Source organism: Heloderma suspectum, chromosome 1, assembly GCF_057233095.1.
Source record: "Heloderma suspectum isolate Gila_16-S chromosome 1, 16-S_ref, whole genome shotgun sequence".
Classification (NCBI taxonomy): domain Eukaryota; kingdom Metazoa; phylum Chordata; class Lepidosauria; order Squamata; family Helodermatidae; genus Heloderma; species Heloderma suspectum.
Window position 1 is genome coordinate 437,474,536 of NC_139458.1, and position 19,059 is coordinate 437,493,594.

Genomic DNA, 19,059 nt, shown 5'->3' on the forward strand with positions numbered 1-19,059 from the left:
ACCATATTTTGAAAACCTAAAATGTTTGTGTTTGAGTGAGTGAGTGAGTAAGATTTTAACACCCCTGCATTTTTTCTCAGATGTCCAGTTGAAATACCCCTGCCTTACTCTCAGCTGCATTGTTTTTGGATCCCAGTTGAAGGCTGTGTATCTTACAAGGTTGTGCAATCTTAGAAGGGGGAGTGGCTGTGGCTGTGGCTGTGACGACAGGACCCTGCACTTCTAAATTTGCCACTGCACTACTGCCCAGTTCTAGCAATGAACTGCAGCAACCTTGGATTGGAAAATATGCAGCCCAGGTCTGGATTCAGGCAGACCTGCTTACAAACCAGTCTGGCCCTTGCAGGCTCACAGAGCGTCCACAGCTCTGAAATATTAACTTCCTGTTGCTTTCTTCTAGCTTGCAAGAAGGCGAAGCTGTGTTTGGAGTCTGGTGCTCGGGCTATGTGTTTTTACACCCATCCGTTCGGCTCAGATCAGGGAAAAGGAGACGGGGTTGGAGGACGCCACTTCGGGGCTTAGGATGGAGCAAGTGAGGCCAACTCCAGAGGAAGCCGGAGCTCAGCCGCCCAACTCAAACTCCTGTGGTGTCACATTCCATGTCCCCTGGCCTGGTAGCTTTTGTGCCCCAACAACAACCTCGGCCTCCCCGCCAGCCTTCCAGGAGGACCTGGACCATCTCAAGACCTTGTTGGAGGACACTGGAGGAGTCCTTCAAGCCCTTCAGGATGCTGTGGCTTTGGAGGCCAGCAAATCCAGGTACCAGGACATCATTTTGGAAGCACTTCCAGACGTCCGAGAGGCCAACACAGCATTTCACGAGATCCTGGGAAAGTTCTTGCAGGAACTGGAGGACCACATCCTAGCAGACGACCATCCACAAGTGGAGGACGAGAAAAATAAGTAGGTGGTTCCTCATGACAATGTTGTCCATAATGTAGCGGAGAAGTGCAGCATTAGGCACTTTGTAAATGGTAAATAACACGTATATCGGAAAGACCACATGCCCCCAAGTGAGCCTGCCTGCTGGGGCTTTAAGGTCTGGTGAGGGGGCTTCTTCCAGTCCCACCATCAAAGGCTCATCTGTCAGGACAGGAGAGGGGGCCTTCTGGGTGACGCTGCTGGCCGTGGAACTCCCTTTTGGCTCCCTTTTTGTTGCCATTCCACTGGCAGGCCTTTGCCATTTAAGCTGGCCTGCTGCTGAAGGGGGTTTTAACAGCTTGGCTGCTGCCTCTTTCTTTCATCATTGTGTTTTGAAGTTCTGTTTTTAATTCATTTGTTTCTGAGTTATGTTTAATTAAGATTTTGTTTTGAATCTATATTGTATTACTGTTTGCGGCCTTGAGCATCATTTCTGGCAGAAAAGGAGGGAGGAATATACATTTTATAAATAAAATAAAATAAAATATATAAGGGCACAATGCTGTGCATGTTTAGACAGAAGGAAGTCTTACAACTCCCAGCATTCCCCAGACAGACATGCTGGATGGGAAATGCTGGGAGTTGTAGGACTTTTTTCTGTCTAAACCTGCACAGCACTGCACCATAACGCTCCAAAAGCCACTGCCCGCAAATCCCATCAGTTGTGTGAAGACTTTTCTTTCTTTCTTTCTTTCTTTCTTTCTTTCTTTCTTTCTTTCTTTCTTTTTCTTTCTTTCTTTCTTTTTCTTTCTTTCTCTCTCTCTCTCTCTCTTTCTTTCTCCCTCCCTCCCTCCCTCCCCTCCCCTCCCCTCCCCTCCCCTCCCCTTCCTTCCTTCCTTCCTTCCTTCCTTCCTTCCTCCCTTCCTTCCTCTGTTCCCTATCCATTTCATTCTAGCATTCGTAAGCAGTGTGCCACATAGGGAGCTTTCAAGGACAGGGGGTGCAGGAGAGGAAGAGCAGGAGCAGGAGCACAGGAGGCAGCGGGTGAACGGGCCAAAGGGCAAGCAATTGTCTTTCCTCGCCCTGTCTCCGCTGCTGGGGCTCAGCAACTCACATGCACCGAGTTAGCGGCTGAGTTACAAGCACTCCAGCCAAATTCCCGCTCAGATGTGAAATTGAACCTGAGCAATGCGATTTCCCCAGGAGAAACCCCAGAGTATCAGCAAAAAGAAATCCCTCTCTGCTGATCCCACGTGGCCACAACCCGGCAGGCTGAATGTACAAACTTCTCTCCTTGCCACACGTAAGCCTCGGCCGTTGCCGCTTGCCTGCAAGAGCAGCTCGAGCCAGGAGAGGGACTTCCAAGGGAGCAGAAAGCCTCATTCAGGGCTAGCGCACAGGACTCCAGACTCCAGGGACAATCCTTTTTATTACTTCACTTTATTACTGTTACATTTATATCCTGCCTTCTTTCCACTCACAAGGAACCCAAGGTGGCTCACAGAGTCCTCTTCCTCTCATAGAATCATGGAATAGTAGGGTTGGAAGGGGCCTACAAGGCCATCAAGTCCAACCCCCTGCTCAATGCAGGAATCCAAGTCAGAGCATCCCTGACAGGTGGCTGTCCAGCCTCATCTTGAACGCCTCCAGTGTGGGAATGCCCACCACCTCCCTAGGTCATTGGTTCCATTGTCGTATTGCTCTAACAGTCAGGAAGTTTTCCTGATGTTCAGCTGGAATCTGGCGTCCTGTAACTTGTGCCCATTCTTCCATGTCCTGCACTCTGGGATGATCAAGAAGAGATCCTGGCCTTCCTCTCTGGGACATCCTTTCAAGGACTTGAAGAGCGCTACCCTATCTCCCCTCAGTCTTTTTTTCTCAAGGTTGAACATGCCCAGTTCTTTCAGTCTCTCCTCATAGGGCTTTGTTTCCAGTCCCCTGATCATCTTTGTTGCCCTCCTCTGAACCCTCTCCAGTTTGTCTGCATCCTTCTTAAAGTGTGATGCCCAGAACTGGACACAGTACTCCAGATGAGGCCTAATCAGTGCTGAGCAGAGGGGAACTAGTACTTCCCGTGATTTGGAAGCGATGCTTCTATTAAGGCAGCCCAAAAGAGCATTTGCCTTTTTTGCAGCCACATCCCATTGTTGGGTCATATTCAGCTTGTGATCGACAACAATTCCAAGATCCTTCTCGCCTGTAGTGTTGTTGAGCCACATATCCCCCATCTTGTAACTGTGCATTTGGTTTCTTTTTCCTAGGTGCAGTACTTGGCATTTATCCCTATTCAATTGCATTCTGTTGTTTTCTGCCCAGTGCTCCAGTCTATCCAGATCACTTTGAATTTGGTTTCTGTCTTCCAAAGTATTAGCTATCCCGCCCAATTTGGTGTCATCTGCAAATTTGATCAGCATTCCCTGCACCTCCTCCTCCAAGTCATTAATAAAAATGTGGAAGAGCACTGGGCCCAGGACTGAGCCCTGCGGTACCCCACTCGTTACCTCTCCCCAGTTGGAGAAGGTCCCATTGATAAGCGCTCTTGGAGTCCGATCCTGTAGCCAACTGTGGATCCAGCAGATCATTTCATCTAGCCCACTTTGAGCTAGTTTGCTCATCAACGGGCACTTTGTCGAAAGCTTTGCTGAAGTCGAGGTATATTATGTCTACAGCATTCCCACAGTCCACAAGCAAGGTTACCTGATCCAAAAATGAGATCAGATTCGTCTGGCAGGATTTGTTCTTGACAAATCCATGTTGGCTTCGAGGAATCACGGCATTGTTGTCAAGGTGCTTCCAGATGGATTGCTTTATGATCTGCTCCAGAATTTTCCCAGGGATTGATGTCAGACTGACTGGTCTGTAGTTCCCAGGTTCCTCCTTCTTGCCCTTTTTGAAGATAGGGACAGCATTAGCCCATTTTATCCTCACAACAGCCCTGTGAGGTAGGTTAGGCTGAGAGTTAGTGACTAGCCCAAAAACACCAAGTGAAATTGATGGTCAAGTAGGGACTAGAACCTGGATCTCCTGAGTCCAACACGCTAACTGCTATATTCTGAGGTTTTAACACCACTCCTTGTGGTATTTATTTTTATTTATTATTTAATTGTTACATTTATATCCCACCTTTCTCCAAGCAGCCCAAGGAGGCACAGGGAGTCCTCCTCCTCCTCAGCATTTCATTCTCAGAGCAAGCCTGTGAGGGAGGTTAGGCTGAGAGTCAGTGATTGGCCCCAAATCACCCAGCAAACTTCATGGCCGAGTGGGGACTAGAATCCAGGTCTCCCAAGTCCCAGTCCAATGCTCTAACCACCACACCACACTGTCTGTCTTTGGGAGGTCTCCTGTGCAAGTCCCGTTGAAATGAATGGCAGCTGTGCAAGAACACCCGCATGCTCTTGTAGAGCTCCCATTCGTTTCAATGGGATTTGTGCAGAGGAACCTCCCGGAGGACTGCACCCTTTCACAAACTCGCAAGCTCACAAACATGGAGGCAGGAGAGAGCTGGTCTGCTGACGCTAACCTGAAGCTCAGCATGGATGGGACATCCTCCAGCCATAGTGGAGGGGGCGTCACTCAGTGGCAGAGCCCCTGCATTGCAAGCCGAGGGTCCCGGCAGCGTCCCAGGTAGGGCTAGGAAAGAATCCTGCCTGAAACCCTGGAGAGCTGCTGCTGCCAGTCAGTGTTGACAATACGGGGCTAGATGGACCAAGAGTCTGACTGGGTATCAGGCAGTTGCCTATATTTCTAGATACCTCCGGTGCAGCTGCCACAACCTGCCTCAGCCCAACGCCTTGATGGCTGCTCCTTGGTGCTGCTGCCACCTCTGCTACCGCCACTCAGAGAGAGAGAGGGAGAGAGAGAGAGAGAGAGAGAGACCTGGGGCCTGTCTGCATGGGGGATTTGCTGCAGATTGGGACCATCTGGAGGTCCTTTGCAGCACATGATGTCATGGCCAATCTGCAGCCACCCTGAAGTTTACGTGTGGGGAAGCCGCATTTTTGCAGAGTACTTTTACTCGGTTGTTTTTCTTTAATTCGGCTCCCCTGCGGTTCAGCTGCTGGGTGCCCATCCCTCCACTTTAAAGTTGGTATGATCGGGTGTTCCTAGGGGTGTGTCTTTCACTTGGCCGTGCCTTCCATAACCTAGGTAAGCAGAGTACCTAGCCTGCCTTTCCAACTCATGAAAGCACTGAGCACTCTTCCGTGCCTTCAGAATCGCGCTGGACTCCCTTTTCGCCAGTGGGAGTAACTAGCCTCCATTTCCCAGCTTGTCCCCCTTGAGAGCCTTCTCTGATGCTCGTGTAGCTTTGCTTCTCTGATGCTGCTCTTACTTCGCTGCTTCCCTGCATGGAGGGAAAGGGCTGGCTGGAGTTGCCCCCCCTGCCAGTGCTGCTGTTGCTGCTGCCTCTGCTGGCCACCTCCTCTCCTCCATTCTTTAGTTTCCACTGTATTGTCACATCGATACAGCAAAATACTGGGCTGCGGGATCCTGCTCCTCTGGCTGACCCCTCTCGCTGGATAGCTAGTACCTGAACCAGCAGAGCTCCTATTTTCTCTATGGGAAAAAGACAGTACAGATTCTCAGTGCGGGAAAGCAGGCAACAGAGGCTGCAGACCGAGAATGGCTGAAGCAGCTACATCGCAGTATTTACTCCCTGGAAGTGCACAACTGGGGTTTTATGACTGGGCAACACGGGCTGCAGACTGTCAATGGGTGAAGTGGCTAGATTTACTCCCTAGAAAAGGAGAAAAGGATTGGGAACTCTAACTCCCTGACTGTTGGCTGGAATGGGGCAAAATACCTATAAAGCCCTACATGGCTTGGGACCACAATACCTGACGGCACGCCTCTCCCGAAATGAACCTACCCATACACTGCGTTCAGCATCTAAGGCCATCCTCCATGGGAAGCTCAGAAGGCAGCAACGAGGGAGAGGGCCTTCTCAGTGGTGGCCCCCCATCTGTGGAACAAGCTTCCTGATGAGGTCTGCCCACCTTTTAGGTGCCAGGTTAAGACCTGTCCCTTTTCCCAGGCATCTGGCAGCACATGATGAGTTTTAATCGGTCCTGGATGTGTCTTTAGTTATGACTGGATAGTTCAATGTTGTTTTTAGTTATATGTTGTTTGTGTATGTTGTCTGTGCTTTTATGTGCTTTTTTGTAAATGTTTTAAAGTTTTTATTAAATATTGTATTTAATATTTTAACTTCTGTAAACCGCCCAGAGAGCTTTGGCTATGGGGCAGTGTAGAAATGCAATAAATAAATAATAATAATAGGCCAATGTCCCTGCTTGGAAGCCTGCAGGTAAATGGATGGGTGCCTTTTGTCCTGCTTTGGTAACATTAATCCAACGTTTCTCCTTCCTGTTCTGCTTAGGTTAAAGGAACGCTTACAGATGATGGATCACATGCTGCAAGTCACTGGCCACCTTGCTGAGCAGTTGGACCAAGCATCCCAAAACCTCCTGGTGACCCTGACCGAACCCTCAGAGAAACCCACTGCCCTTGTGCATGCAGGCAGTCTGCAGCCATCTTAGCCACGAGCCGGTCCCACTGCAGAGGCATTAAAAAGATCTCCGTGCTATGAACTTGGACGCAGTGATGTTTAGCATTCCCATGCATGCCCCTGGCCTGTGTTACAGGAACACTGTGCACAGTCTTTCGTGCCAAGAAGCCTTGTGGATTGCAGGTTTGTGCCTTGCAGGATTACCCACTTGCATGTAATGCCAAGAAGCTTTGGGGATGACCATAAGTGAGGGGAACTTTCAAACATACCTTGGTCTCATCTTAAATTGGTCTCTGGTGCAGCTCCCACAAGGGGAGGGGTGGGGACATGTCAAGCTACCTTGTATGGATTCAGAGCTTTGGCTCATCCAACCCAGCACCGTTCACTCCAAATGCCAGTGACTCTCCAGATTTGTGGGAATGAGGGGGACTTTCCTAACTCCACTATGTAAGGTCCTTGCTACATCTAGTATCGGCCCACACTTCTCCCTCCCTTTTGTGCGTCCCCTTTGGGAGAGCTTGTGCATCTTCCCATAGGGAGAGAGGCACACGATTGACTTCAGACGAAGCAAGGACGCGTGGGGGACCAGGAGATTTAAGTCCGTTGTAGTTCCTGCTCTTCCCCCTCTGACTGTCACACCAAAAACCGCCCTGAGATCCAGATTGCTTTTGCCTCCTTCTGGGCAAAAGAGAAGCAAGGGCATAATCCAGCCAAAGTTAGGTGCTTGTAAACTCCATTGATTTCCGTAGGAGAAAGTGAGGTAAATGCCAAGTTACTGCATCCAGTTCTGGGTGCCACACTTTTTAGAAGGATGTCACAAACCGAACTGGGTTCAGAGGAAGGCAACAGAGATGTTCAGGGGTTTTAGATAGCAAGTCCCCTGAGAAAGGTTGAAGGAAAATGGGTTTTGTTTAGCCTGGAAAAGAGATGGTGGGGGCTGACTAAGCATGAGGCCCAGGAGAACTGGACTGCAATTTGGTGCGCTGACAGTCCTGGGTCACATTAGGCAAAGTAGGAGTCACATCAGGACCATGGAGAGCACACTGCAGGAAGTGGTGGCTGGAATGTTCTCCCCAAAGGAGAGCTGCTGTCCCAGCAAAGAACTGCAGTCAGCTGAGCCCTTCAGGTTGCTAGAGCCTGGTCTTTCGGTGGCATCCTGATGGACAGTGACTGCTGTTCTTAAAGGGCCAGTGTCTGCTTCTGCAGTGGCTGAAGGACAGGAGGAGCTGCGGGGAAGTCATCTTTGGAGTCAGATGATGGGTGAGCTACGACCTCAGGCTGGGATGATATTGAACCCACGAAGTGGGTTGACCTGTGACCCATCCGATAGCACTCTTCAAATACCAGTAGGGCTGTGGCATTGAAGAGGACAAAGACTTGTTCTCTGCTGCCCTAGAGGACGAGATCAAAAGCGCTGAAGTTACAGGAGGTCAGGTTTCAGTTCAACATTAGGTGAACCGGTTTGCTGGCAACAGCAGTTCAATAATGGAGCCTGTTATCATCATGAGTTCTCCCTTGCTGCAGGTGTTCAAGCAGAACCTGGATAGCCTTTTGCTGTAGATTATCTAGCTACAGGGACCCCTTCAGTTCTATGACTAGTAGGACTTGAATGTGCTCGCTCTGAGCTCGATTGCACAACACACTTTCAGTCCGCGAACAGCCCCGGTGATGCTCTTACCAGGGGGTGCAAATTTGTGTCTATCTGTTTCATGCATCCCCCTTGAGGCCGCTAGTTGCAGGGCACAACATCTGGCCAGGGGTGGGTCGAGCCCTTCTGGTGATGCGTGATCAACATAAGAAACAAAGCGCCCTTCCAGGAAACGAGGGTGCCTCATGGAAGCGACGCAAGACAGGAGCAGCAGGGGTCTTGAGACCAATGCAGAACTCTTGCAAAAAGCCAGTGTTGATTTCGAACCATAACCCAGACAGTGCAGAACAGCCATGCACCATACCCCCGTGAAGTGCCTGCCACGGTAACCATCTTGCTGCCGCCGGGGTGGGGAGGAAGGAGGAGGGGGAAAGAGCTGGTGTCAGCTGAAATAGCGGTGTCTTGCATACACATACATTTTAAAGCTCCTTTGTAATCCCTTGCCTATCCCTTTCAAAGCTGGCTCAAGCCCTAACAGAGATCTCGGCCCCTTTCACACTTCTAAAAATCAATTTAGGGGTTGTTGGGCTCCCTCCGCCCCAATTAATTTCCCAAGGACTCAGCGTATCATCCTTCCTTTCTAATTCAGCCTATATTCTCTCTTTGTGCTCTAGCAGAATGATAACGATGAATCAATACCTCATTTCAGAACATAACAGGACGCTTCTATTCTCGCTGCCAGCCACGAACAGGGAGATGTTTGGTTAACTCCGGCGCCCCATAGTGGCACATTTTGTTGCTGTCTTCTTCAAAACCTTCTTTTTATACTAAAACTTTAATTATTATGATCATGATTCCTCAAAAACATGGTATCTAACCACCCCGTGCTCTGCACCTTCCTTACCTTACTACCCTTTGTTAAAATCTCTTAGGCTGCAATCCTAAGCGCATTTACTTGGGAGTAAGACCCGCTGAATTCAATGGGGCTTACTCCTGAGTATACACACATAGGATTGCATTCTTAACCTTAAGGGCCATGTGATAAAGGGAAGCCTGCCATGTTTGTACACCCAAGTGCATGCTTTGACCATCTGTGATACTTCAGACATGATCCAGGGATTTATCCACTGCCATCTCCATGGAAATGAATGGGGCTGCTACAGAATTAGATATGGGTCAGAAACAACAGGCTGGGCCCATTTTTACCTCTGCCACCAACTTGGTGTTTGGAACCTAGGGATAAGTCACTATCCATCAACCACAGCTCTCCATCTGAAAAAGGGTATGATAAGTGGTCCACCTTACAAGGGTGTTCTGAGGATGAACACAATGGCATCGAGCCCTTTTAAAATTAAAATCATGAATGTGGCAGCATTAATATGGGAAGTTTGGACACTTTAAGAAGGCTGTAGACAAATCAGAGCTGGTTCAAAAGAAGGCACTGAAAATTGTTAGGGATGTGGAAAACAAATCCCAAGAGGAAAGGTTGAAGAAACTGGGTACGTTTAGCCTGGAGAAGACTGATGGGGTAGCCCTCTTCAAGCGCCTGCAGGGCTGTCCCGCAGAAGAGGGCACAGGGCTGTTCTCAGCTGCCCCAGAAGGCAGGATGAAATCTATTGGGCTGAAGTTACAGGAGGGGAGTTTTTGGATGAACATTAGGGAAAGTGTCTTGATGGCAACAGCAGTTCGACAATGGAACGCATTCCCCGGGGGGGGGGGTATGGGCGCTCCCTCAAGATCTTGTAGATCTTCAGGCAGATGCTGGGCACCCACCTCTTGGGGGCTCTCTAGTTCTACATTTCCTGCATCGAACAAGGTGGCTACCTGGGATGCCCAGGTGGTCTCCCTTGCAAGCACTGCCCAGACCCAGACCTGCTTAGCTTCAGCAAGGTGCCTGCCTCTGTGTCCTGGGATGTATTGTTTCAAATGATACCAGCCCTCCTGTGCATGGCACCCAGCCTCCGGCCCCCATGCCTGGAGTGCTCTCCCAGAACAGTGACATGTTACAGCCTCCCACCCTCCCTCCCTTCTCAGAGCCCTGGCCTTCTCCTCAAAGTGTTTGGCTTAACCCTTAGGTGGCATCCCAGCGCTACCAATCAATATACATTCTGCAGCAATTCCATCTTTTCCTCCTTAACAGACTTTTTGTGGCAACAACAAAATACAGTGGGAAAATACAAGAGGGTTACAAACAGATGACACCATCGCTTGGACCTCCCCCCCCCAATTCAATGAACGAGGCAGAGGACTGAACAATAAAATCCCCATCAGGAAGCACCCGAAACCTAAGTAGATGTCACTGCCTTACTCATATCCGTCCCTTAGCCATGCTGGGGAATTCTGGGAATTGTAGAACTCTTTTCTGTCTAAACATACATAGTATTGTGCCTTTAGTTATTCTTGCCTCTCCCACCATCCATTCTCTCCCTGTTGGCAAACTATAAGATGTACATTTAATTTTCCCCTTATGCTGCAATACAGGGGTCCCCAATGGGTGCCTGTGGGTGCCATGGCATGTGTGGGGACCTCCAATGGCATCCACAAAGCTCTCCACTCCCTACCCCCTTCAAAAAAACATTTTTAAATAAAAACCTTGGAAAATGTTAGGGTAGTTTTCTGTCTCTCCCTTTCTAGCCACTACCTTTGCTCTTTCTCTCCCCACCTCTTTACCTCCCATTTCTCTCTGCTCCTAGCTTCTAGTCTTGCGATTTCGCTTCCCTTTACCCTATTTTCCCCTCCTTCCCAGCCTCGAGCTTTGCCACTTCTCTCCCCACCTCATTACCTGACTGTTTCTCCTGTCCCCAGCCTCTAGCCTTGCTCTTTCTCCCCCCACCTCTTCAGCTTGCTGTTTCTCCCGCTCCCAGCTGCTAGCCTTGCTCTTTCTTTCCCCTAGCCTTGCTGTTTTCTCCTCCCTTGCACCCTCTAGCTATGGCCACTTGAAAATGTAGGAGCAGGGGCTGAGCCCCTCATCTTAACTGCTACATCACACCAGCTCTCAACTACTAACAAGAGCATCATTTTGTCTTGCACTGAAATGGTCTGGGAAAACAAATTTTTGGCCAAGAGTGGTCATCTAGATGGAGTGATACGGCTGTTCTTCCCTCATACATTGTGCTGGAGGTCTGTGTCAATGACCACAGTTAAACATTGGGTAAAGGTAGGTGCAATACGTTGAGACTGGTGAGCTGCATTCTATCAGCATTCAGTCCAAATATCTCCATTTCTCTGCAGGGCGGAGCTCTGACCCCCCCCCCCCCAGTTCGGCAGGTTAGAAGCAGAAGTAAACTGTGCACGGCACATTCGCTAACCCCCACGAAACCCACCAATCCCCTGAGCAGGTTTGGCAAGTTAAAAAGGGTTTCCTTTCCCTTTTTTAAAAAGTGATCAATAAATGAACACACACACAAGCACTTGCATGACCCCTTTAAGTATGAGAGCAGAAGCATGGCGACAATGCCAGAAGGGAGGCTGGGGTTGGGTGGTTTGCCGGTATGCAAACTGTCATTTCGCCCGCGCAGCTGGAGGAAGCGGGGGCCGCGTCTCAGGTGTGCGATGAACGCTCTCTCTCCATCAGAGCTTGTTGCAGAGTCACAGACCTGCTCGCTGCGCTCTCCGTGCGCGGAGCGCGCCGCCGGGAGAAGCGCAGGGGCGCGGGCACGCCTCGCGCCGGAGCTCGTGCGCCTCGGCTCCGGCGGCCGGCCCGGCGGCGAGCGGGGAGGCGGGGAAGCCCGCCTGGCCCGGGTCCGGCGGCGCCTCGCGCCTCTCCCGGGACCTCCCGCTCCCCCCGCCGCTGAGCGGCCCCTCGCCTGCCCTTGGCGCGGCGCCCCCGGGAAGGCGCCGCCGACGGCGCCCCGCCGCGCGGCTCTTGCGCACGCTTCTCCGCGCGTGGTGCGCGCCGCGGCGGCGCTGGGCGGCGGCGCGGGCCCGAGCGGCGCGGCGGCCGGCGCGGCGGCCGGCGCGGCGCGGTCTTCTCCGGGTGGCCCCCCGGCACGTTCCCCCGCGCGAGCCCCTGAGGCGGCCCGGTGGCGCCCGAGGGCCGCGTGCCGGGGACGGCCTGCGCGGGGCGCCCCCCCGCCTGCCCTGCCTTCTTTAGACCCCCCCGGAAACGCGGACTTCGCGCCTTGCGCTGGGTCCGCCTCTCACGCCCGCGGCCGGAGGCGCTTCCAGGCCCCCGCAGCGCGAGGCCGGCGGCTGGAGCGGGGGCAGCGCAGCCGCGACGACCGGGAGCGCAGCCGCGCGGCCAGCGCCGGGCGGTCAAGCGCCGTAGCGCAGCCGGCGGCCCCGCAGCGTGCTGCCTCCCTTCCTGCTTTGCAGGGTCGTCGCGGGGGCTCACCGGAGCACAGTGAGCTTTGGACAGCCCACATGCCTGGCGATACTCTTGCACGGAGGGTCCAGAGGGGTCGCTTCTGTTGCGTGTAAGTAGCACTTCCTCAGCATCAGGACTGCAGGGTTTTTTTATCACGGGATAAACGGTTTTTATGGGGCTCGTCAAGGGCCGGCAGAAGCGGGGTGAGCGGCTGTGGGCAAGTTCAGCGTGAACTGCTAGCAAGCCACATGCCTGGAAAAGACAGGCGGAGCACGCTGCCGCTGCGTGGCTTTTAAAAGCTTTTTAAAGCTTTTAAGTTTTTAAAAACTTAAGAAAAGAGGAGGCTGCAGTTTTCTCACAGCACACCATTAAGACGCTGTGCATTGATTTATTATGCCCATTGCGGTATGGATTCATAACAGGTCATAATGGGCATCTGCACAAAATTAATCAGCTAAGTAAAGCTACAAGAGCACCATTAGGGACAGTCTCCGTGTGATGTACTTCTAGAGAAGAGTATGTTGTGTGCTGGAAATGTAGCAAGCTGCAGGCTGTTGGTCCATCGTGGTCTGCTTTGTGAAGACTGCAATTGACGACACACACGGCAGCAAACGATATAAATATACGGGGAGGGGCAGATTCAGAGAAATACTCTTTGTTACAGCATGCGTTGTCAATTGCAGTCTCCACAAAACGGGGCTCAAATGGAATTAGCATTTCCGAAAGAGGAGTCGAGAAAGCAATACACTAAAGAGATGGGGTTCTTCTTATCAGTTCTGCTGCTTTTCTACTTATTGCTACAGAGCTCAATACTCAGAACTCTTCTCAGCGTTGAGAAGAGAAGGCTGAGGGGAGCTAAGATAGCGCTCTTCAAGTCCTTGAAAGGCTGTCCCAGAGAGGAAGGCCAGGATCTCTTCTCGATCATCCCAGAGTGCAGGACACGGAAGAATGGGCTCAAGTTCCAGGAAGCCAGATTCCGGCTGAACATCAGGAACAACTTCCTGACTGTTAGAGCAATACGACAATGGAACCAATTACCTGGGGAGGTGGTGGGCTCTCCCACACTGGAGGCGCTCAAGACGAGGCTGGACAGCCACCTGTCGGGGATGCTTTGACTTGGATTCCTGCACTGAGCACGGGGGTGGACTCGATGGTCTTGTAGGCCCCTTCCAACCCTACTATTCTATGATTCAGTTCATAAGAATGTAAGAAGGGTGTGGATGAAGCGTCAGGGGGGCAAGGGTCCAACTAACCCAGCTTCTTGTTCCCCCACGTCTGTGTGCCCCCCCCCCAACACCTTGTCCTTGGAGGTGCACTGCCTCTCTGTTATAGGGATGTACGAAAGTCACTTACCTTTTCGCAGGTGTGATTCGTGGTGGGGGGGAGGTGCTCCGTCCCTCCCCCTGGAATCCTCCCTGGCTAGCTCTGCTCCACGGCAGCTCTGTGGAGCCGCTGGCCGGGGCCATCTGCAGCCAGAGTTCCGGCCGCGGCTGGGCTGCTGCAGACACAAATGGCGGCCGCCAAAGCGACTGCCATTTGCGTCCAGCCAGGCTGCCGTGATAGGCTATGTAAGTATTTACGTAGAGCAGGGATGCAAACGGCGTAGTGGCCGCCATTTGCATGGCTGCCTTTACCATGATAGGCTACGTAAATACTTACGTAGCCTATCATGGAAAGAGCAGCGGCACAAACGGCGCAGCGGCCGCTGTTTGCGTTCCTGCTCTTTGCCGTGATAGGCTACGTAAATACTTACGTAGCAGCTTGGCAGGATGCAAATGGTGGCTGCAGCAGCCGGCCGAAAAACCAGCCGCCGCCGCCGGCGGACCCCAGCTAAGTTTCGTTAGCTGCGGGGTGGCGGGGGGTGGGAGGCCGTTCCGCCACGGGTTTCAGGGGGCCGAATGCCAGTGCATTTGGCCTCACTGAAATCCGTGGCGGAATTCTCTGCCATCCCTACTCTGTTATCACAGGGACTAACAGCCACAGACAGATCTAATCTCCAGGAATGCACCTAGTCCCCTCTTTGCACCTTGTCAGCCAGCAGCCATCTTGTGATAGCGAGTTCCATTGGTCAAGTCAGACGTAGGTGTGGTCTTTTGTCTGTCTGAATCGAGTGCTAACCAATTTTCTTAGGTGAGCCCGAGTTTTGGTGCTACAGGGAGAAAATTCTCTCTAGTTACTGTCTCCTCACCATGCAAAATGTTATAAACCTCTACCACAGGGTGTCAAACCTCATCTGAGGGGACATCTGAGAATCCCCTTCCTGGGGTCTTAATCTGGCCCTCAGGGGTTTCTCAGATGACCCCCTTTCCCTGCCCCACCCATTTCCCCTGGCTGCCAGTCGTTTGGTGGTTTCCTGGCTTTTGCACATTTTTCCCCATTCTAAAAGGCTGAAATGCCTCTCCTAAGGCTGAGTTATTGGCAGGAAGAACTTTAAGCGCAAGTATGTGGGTATTTTTGTCCCCGCCCCTTTTGCCTTCAGCCCCACCCTCCACTGGAATGTGGCCCCAGAGAGCTTCTCTGAAATTGGACTTGGCCCTCGAGCTGAAAGGGGTTTGACATCCCTGCTCTGTCAGGACATGCTCCCCCTTGGTTATCTTTTGTCTAAGCTAAAATTCTCCACGTGTTTTGGCTTTCCCTCATTGTAGAGAAGGTGCTTCAGTCACCCCCCTGATCATTTTGGTTGTGCTTTTCTTTCACTTTTCTTATATTTGCCTGTGTGGAATGTTCTGCAGTTGGGCCTAAACAAAATATGCAGCCGAAGGAGGCAGAGTTTTGAACGGGCAGACGTCCCGCGTGCGTAGATTGTGCGTGGATTTCTGTCCCGCAGTCTCTAATTGGCTTTGCAACATGAATGGCAGTAACAATTCCCTCCATTGTCTTGGGTCCCTCCTGCCATCACCTCTTTAAACAGCTTGGTGGCCAGCCGACAAATGTACAAATGAGAAAACCTCCCTCATCCATGACATGATCCTGGATGAGGGTGCAGACCTGGCATGTATTACGGAGACCTGGCTGGCCGAGGCTGCTGCTCCAACCCTTGCAGCCATGTGTCCAGCCGGAGTTTCGTATGCACAGCAGCCGAGGGCTGGGGATCGGGGAGGGGGAGTGGCTGTTATCTACCGAGAGTCCTTGGTCTTCACCAGACCCCCTCTCCGGGAGACCAAGGTTGTTGAGTGCATGTACTGGAGGTTGGGCCCGAAGGGCAGTCTGGGGATTCTGCTCGTGTACCGTCCACCCCGCTGCACGACTGACTCCCTGGCCGAGGTGCTTGAGGTGGTCTCTGATGTGCGTGTACAGTCCCCTAACTTACTGGTGTTGGGGGACTTCAACGTACATTCGGAGGCCATCCTCACAGGAGCACCTCGGGACTTCATGGAGACCATGGCCTCCTGGGAGATGCACCATATTCTAACTGGGCCCACCCATGTAGCCGGTCATGCACTAGACCTTGTGTTTGTTTCTGGAGAAGCGGGGAGTGATCTGGAAGTCGGGGGTATATCCACCACCCCCTTGTCATGGTCAGATCACTATCTGGTGACGTTGGACTTCTCGGTTCCACAACCCCTCCGCAGGGGTGGAGGACCCATTAAAATGGTCCGCCCCAGGCGTCTTATGGATCCAAATGGATTCCTGAACGTGCTTGGGGATTCTCTGGGGCATGCCAACGGCCACTCGGTCGAGACCCTGGTGGGTGGCTGGAATGCCGCAATCACTGGGGCATTAGATCGGGTGGCTCCGAAACGCCCTCTCCCCCTGAACAGGGCTCGGACTGCACCATGGTTCAATCCGCGGTTACGAGCTCTGAAACAGGAGGTGAGACGGCTAGAGTGCCGGTGGCGGAAGTCTCGCTCCAAAGACGATCAGACATGGGCTAGAGCTATATCTTCAGCCTATCATGTGGCGGTGAAGGCAGCAAAAAAGGAATATTATGCTGCCTCCATCGCGTCTGCAGAGTGCTGCCCCAGGAGGCTGTTCCAAGTGGTCCGGAGCCTGGTCGGTCCTGTGGCTCCGGAACCACTGGAGCATTCTAAGGCCTCCTGTGAGGCTTTGGCAAGGCACTTTGCAGATAAAATTGATCAGATTAGGTGTGTTACTCTGCACACTGTGGATACAGTTAGTGAGCAAGAGGCGGCCTGTGGCAAACCGGTTTTGTGGGATCGGTTCCAGCTTCTTCCTCCTGATGAAGTGGACAAGGTGCTTTCATCTGTAAGGCCAACCACCTGCTTACTTGATCCTTGCCCATCTTGGCTCATTATGAGCTGCAGAGAGAGACTGGGTGAGGGGATCAAGGCGGTGGTGAACGCCTCCCTTGAGGAGGGAGTGATGCCATCAGCCCTCAAGGAGGCAGTGATAAGACCGCTCTTAAAGAAGCCCTCCTTGGATCCTCAAGTTCTGAACAACTTTCGCCCAGTCTCAAATCTGCCATTTTTGGGCAAGGTGATTGAGCGGGTGGTGGCGGTGCAGTTGAAGGCACACTTGGAAGAAACTGATTATCTAGACCCATTTCAGTCGGGCTTCAGGCCTGGGCATGGGACAGAAACGGCCTTGGTTGCCTTGGTGGATGATATGAGGAGGGCTCTGGATAGGGGTGAATGCTCCTTCCTTGTTCTCCTCGACCTCTCAGCGGCTTTTGATATCGTTGACCACGGTATCCTCCTGGACCGCCTGGAGGGGTTGGGCATTGGAAACACTGTATTGCGGTGGTTCCGGTCCTTCCTCTCCGGCAGGTACCAGAGGGTAGCACTGGGAGAGGAGGTTTCGGACCCGTGGCCACTTACTCGTGGGGTGCCACAGGGTTCCATCCTCTCCCCGATGCTATTTAACATCTATGTGAAGCCACTGGGCGCTATCATCAGGAGGTTTGGGGTGCAGTGTCATCAATATGCGGATGACACGCAGCTCTACCTCTCATTCAAATCTTCACCAAGGTTGGCCGTAGAATCCCTGTCCAAATGTCTGGAGACGGTGAGTGGCTGGATGGGGAGGAATAAGCTGAAGCTCAACCCTGACAAGACCGAGGTACTTTTGGTGGGAGACAAGAGGAGGCTGGGGGATGTTGACCTGGTGTTGAATGGGGTACAGCTACCCTTGAAAGACCAGGTCCGCAGCCTGGGGGTCATTTTGGACTCCCAGCTGTCCATGGAGGCTCAGGTGTCAGCTGTGAGCCGGACAGCGCTGTATCAACTCCATCTGATACGGCGGCTGCGCCCCTTCCTTCCCGACCATCTGCTCCCATCGGTAGTACATGCCCTGGTCTCCTCTCATTTAGGCTACTGTAATGTGCTCTACGTGGGGTTACCCTTGAAGATGGTTCGGAAACTGCAGCTGGTACAGAACGCGGCGGCTCGCCTGATTAAAGGCAGCCGCCGGCGAGATCACATCACTCCAGTGCTGAAGGAGTTGCACTGGTTACCAGTTGTTTTCCGGGCCAAATTCAAGGTGTTGGTTTTGACCTTTAAAACCCTATATGGTTCTGGCCCAGCCTATCTTAAGGAGCGCCTCCAGCAGCACCAGACAGGCCGCTTAACAAGATCAGCCTCGGATGGCCTTCTCTCTGTCCCATCAGCCAGGACAGCTAGACTGGTGGGGACGAGGGAGAGGGCCTTCTCTGTGGTGGCCCCCACTCTGTGGAACTCCCTCCCTAGGGAACTCCGTCATGCCCCCTCTTTAATGAGCTTCTGACATGCATTAAAAACGTGGTTGTTCAGGCAGGCATTTGGGGTGGGTTAGGGTATTTAAAAAAAAAAAAAATTATGGTAAAATTTTATTGTTTTAAATTGTTTCTGGTGGGTTGTACATCGCCCAGAGTGGCTGGGTGACCAGTCAGATGGGCGATTAATAAAGTTAATAAATAAATAAATAAATACATACATACATACATACATACATACCAGAGATCATTTTTCATTTGTTTGTGCATGATAAATGCCCATTCAAAATGAAAACCAATAAAGTGTCTTTTTGAGGGTGGAGAACAAAAGGTGTTCCAGCAAAGATGAATGTGTTTTTAAAGGAATTTTTAAATATGAGAACACTGGAAAGCATCCAGAGTTGATCCAAAAAGAATAGTCTCAAGATGCTGGAAAAATAGTTTTGCCTATCTATACTTAACAGTTCTTAAAATTTTATATAATAATTTGTCTTCAACTATGATTTTACTTGCCTATCTTCAGATGCATGAGACGGTCCTGATACAGTTCTCTGAAGACTTTTTAAGAACTGTAAATATACATAGACAATTTTTGCAATGTGTATTATTTTATTGTACTCTTGAAATTTTATCTGTGACATATCAATTAAATGTATTGTCTCCTTTTATAGCCCCTGAGAAAGGCCCTAAATAATATATATTGGGCTGAAACACATTGGGCTCTTTAAAGAATAAACTGTTTTTCAAGCATAAAGGAATCTTCTGTAAACTCCACCTAGCCCTCTGGAGGACCTGAAGGAGGCTTTGCAGGCTGGATGCGAAAACTTCACGGGCCAGATTAGGTCCATGGGCCGCAGGTTCTGCATCCCTGGTTTAGGGAATAATTCAGCCTGTGTGAGACCCCATTTCCTGTGCTGCTGAGGATGGGGTGGGGTGGGTGAGACAAAAGTGGGGGAGTGGATGGAAGCAAGGTGGAAGCAGTCTGTGGTCAGCAATGTTGGGTCTTCTGGTTGCTGAGACTACTGGCGAGTAAGCCTGATCCAGGCCTGAGAGTATCAGCTGATGTGCTCTAGTCGATTTGTGCAAGGAGGTTTCCTCAGGAGGTGTGGCTGCTCTCCCTGCAATTTCTTCCTGTGGCCAGAGCTAAG

General features: G+C 51.5%; 1 protein-coding gene across 1 annotated transcript; it reads left to right on the top strand.

Annotated features, from left to right (window-relative positions):
• The first annotated feature begins 236 nt into the window (after window positions 1–236).
• On the top strand, window positions 237–6,628 carry LOC146360370 (uncharacterized). Its single transcript, XM_084833232.1, has 3 exons — window positions 237–299; window positions 401–903; window positions 6,239–6,628. Exons 2-3 carry the CDS (start codon window positions 524–526, stop codon window positions 6,396–6,398), a joined length of 540 nt encoding a protein of 179 aa, XP_084689358.1. The 5' UTR covers window positions 237–299; window positions 401–523; the 3' UTR covers window positions 6,399–6,628.
• Window positions 6,629–19,059: the final 12,431 nt, after the last annotated feature.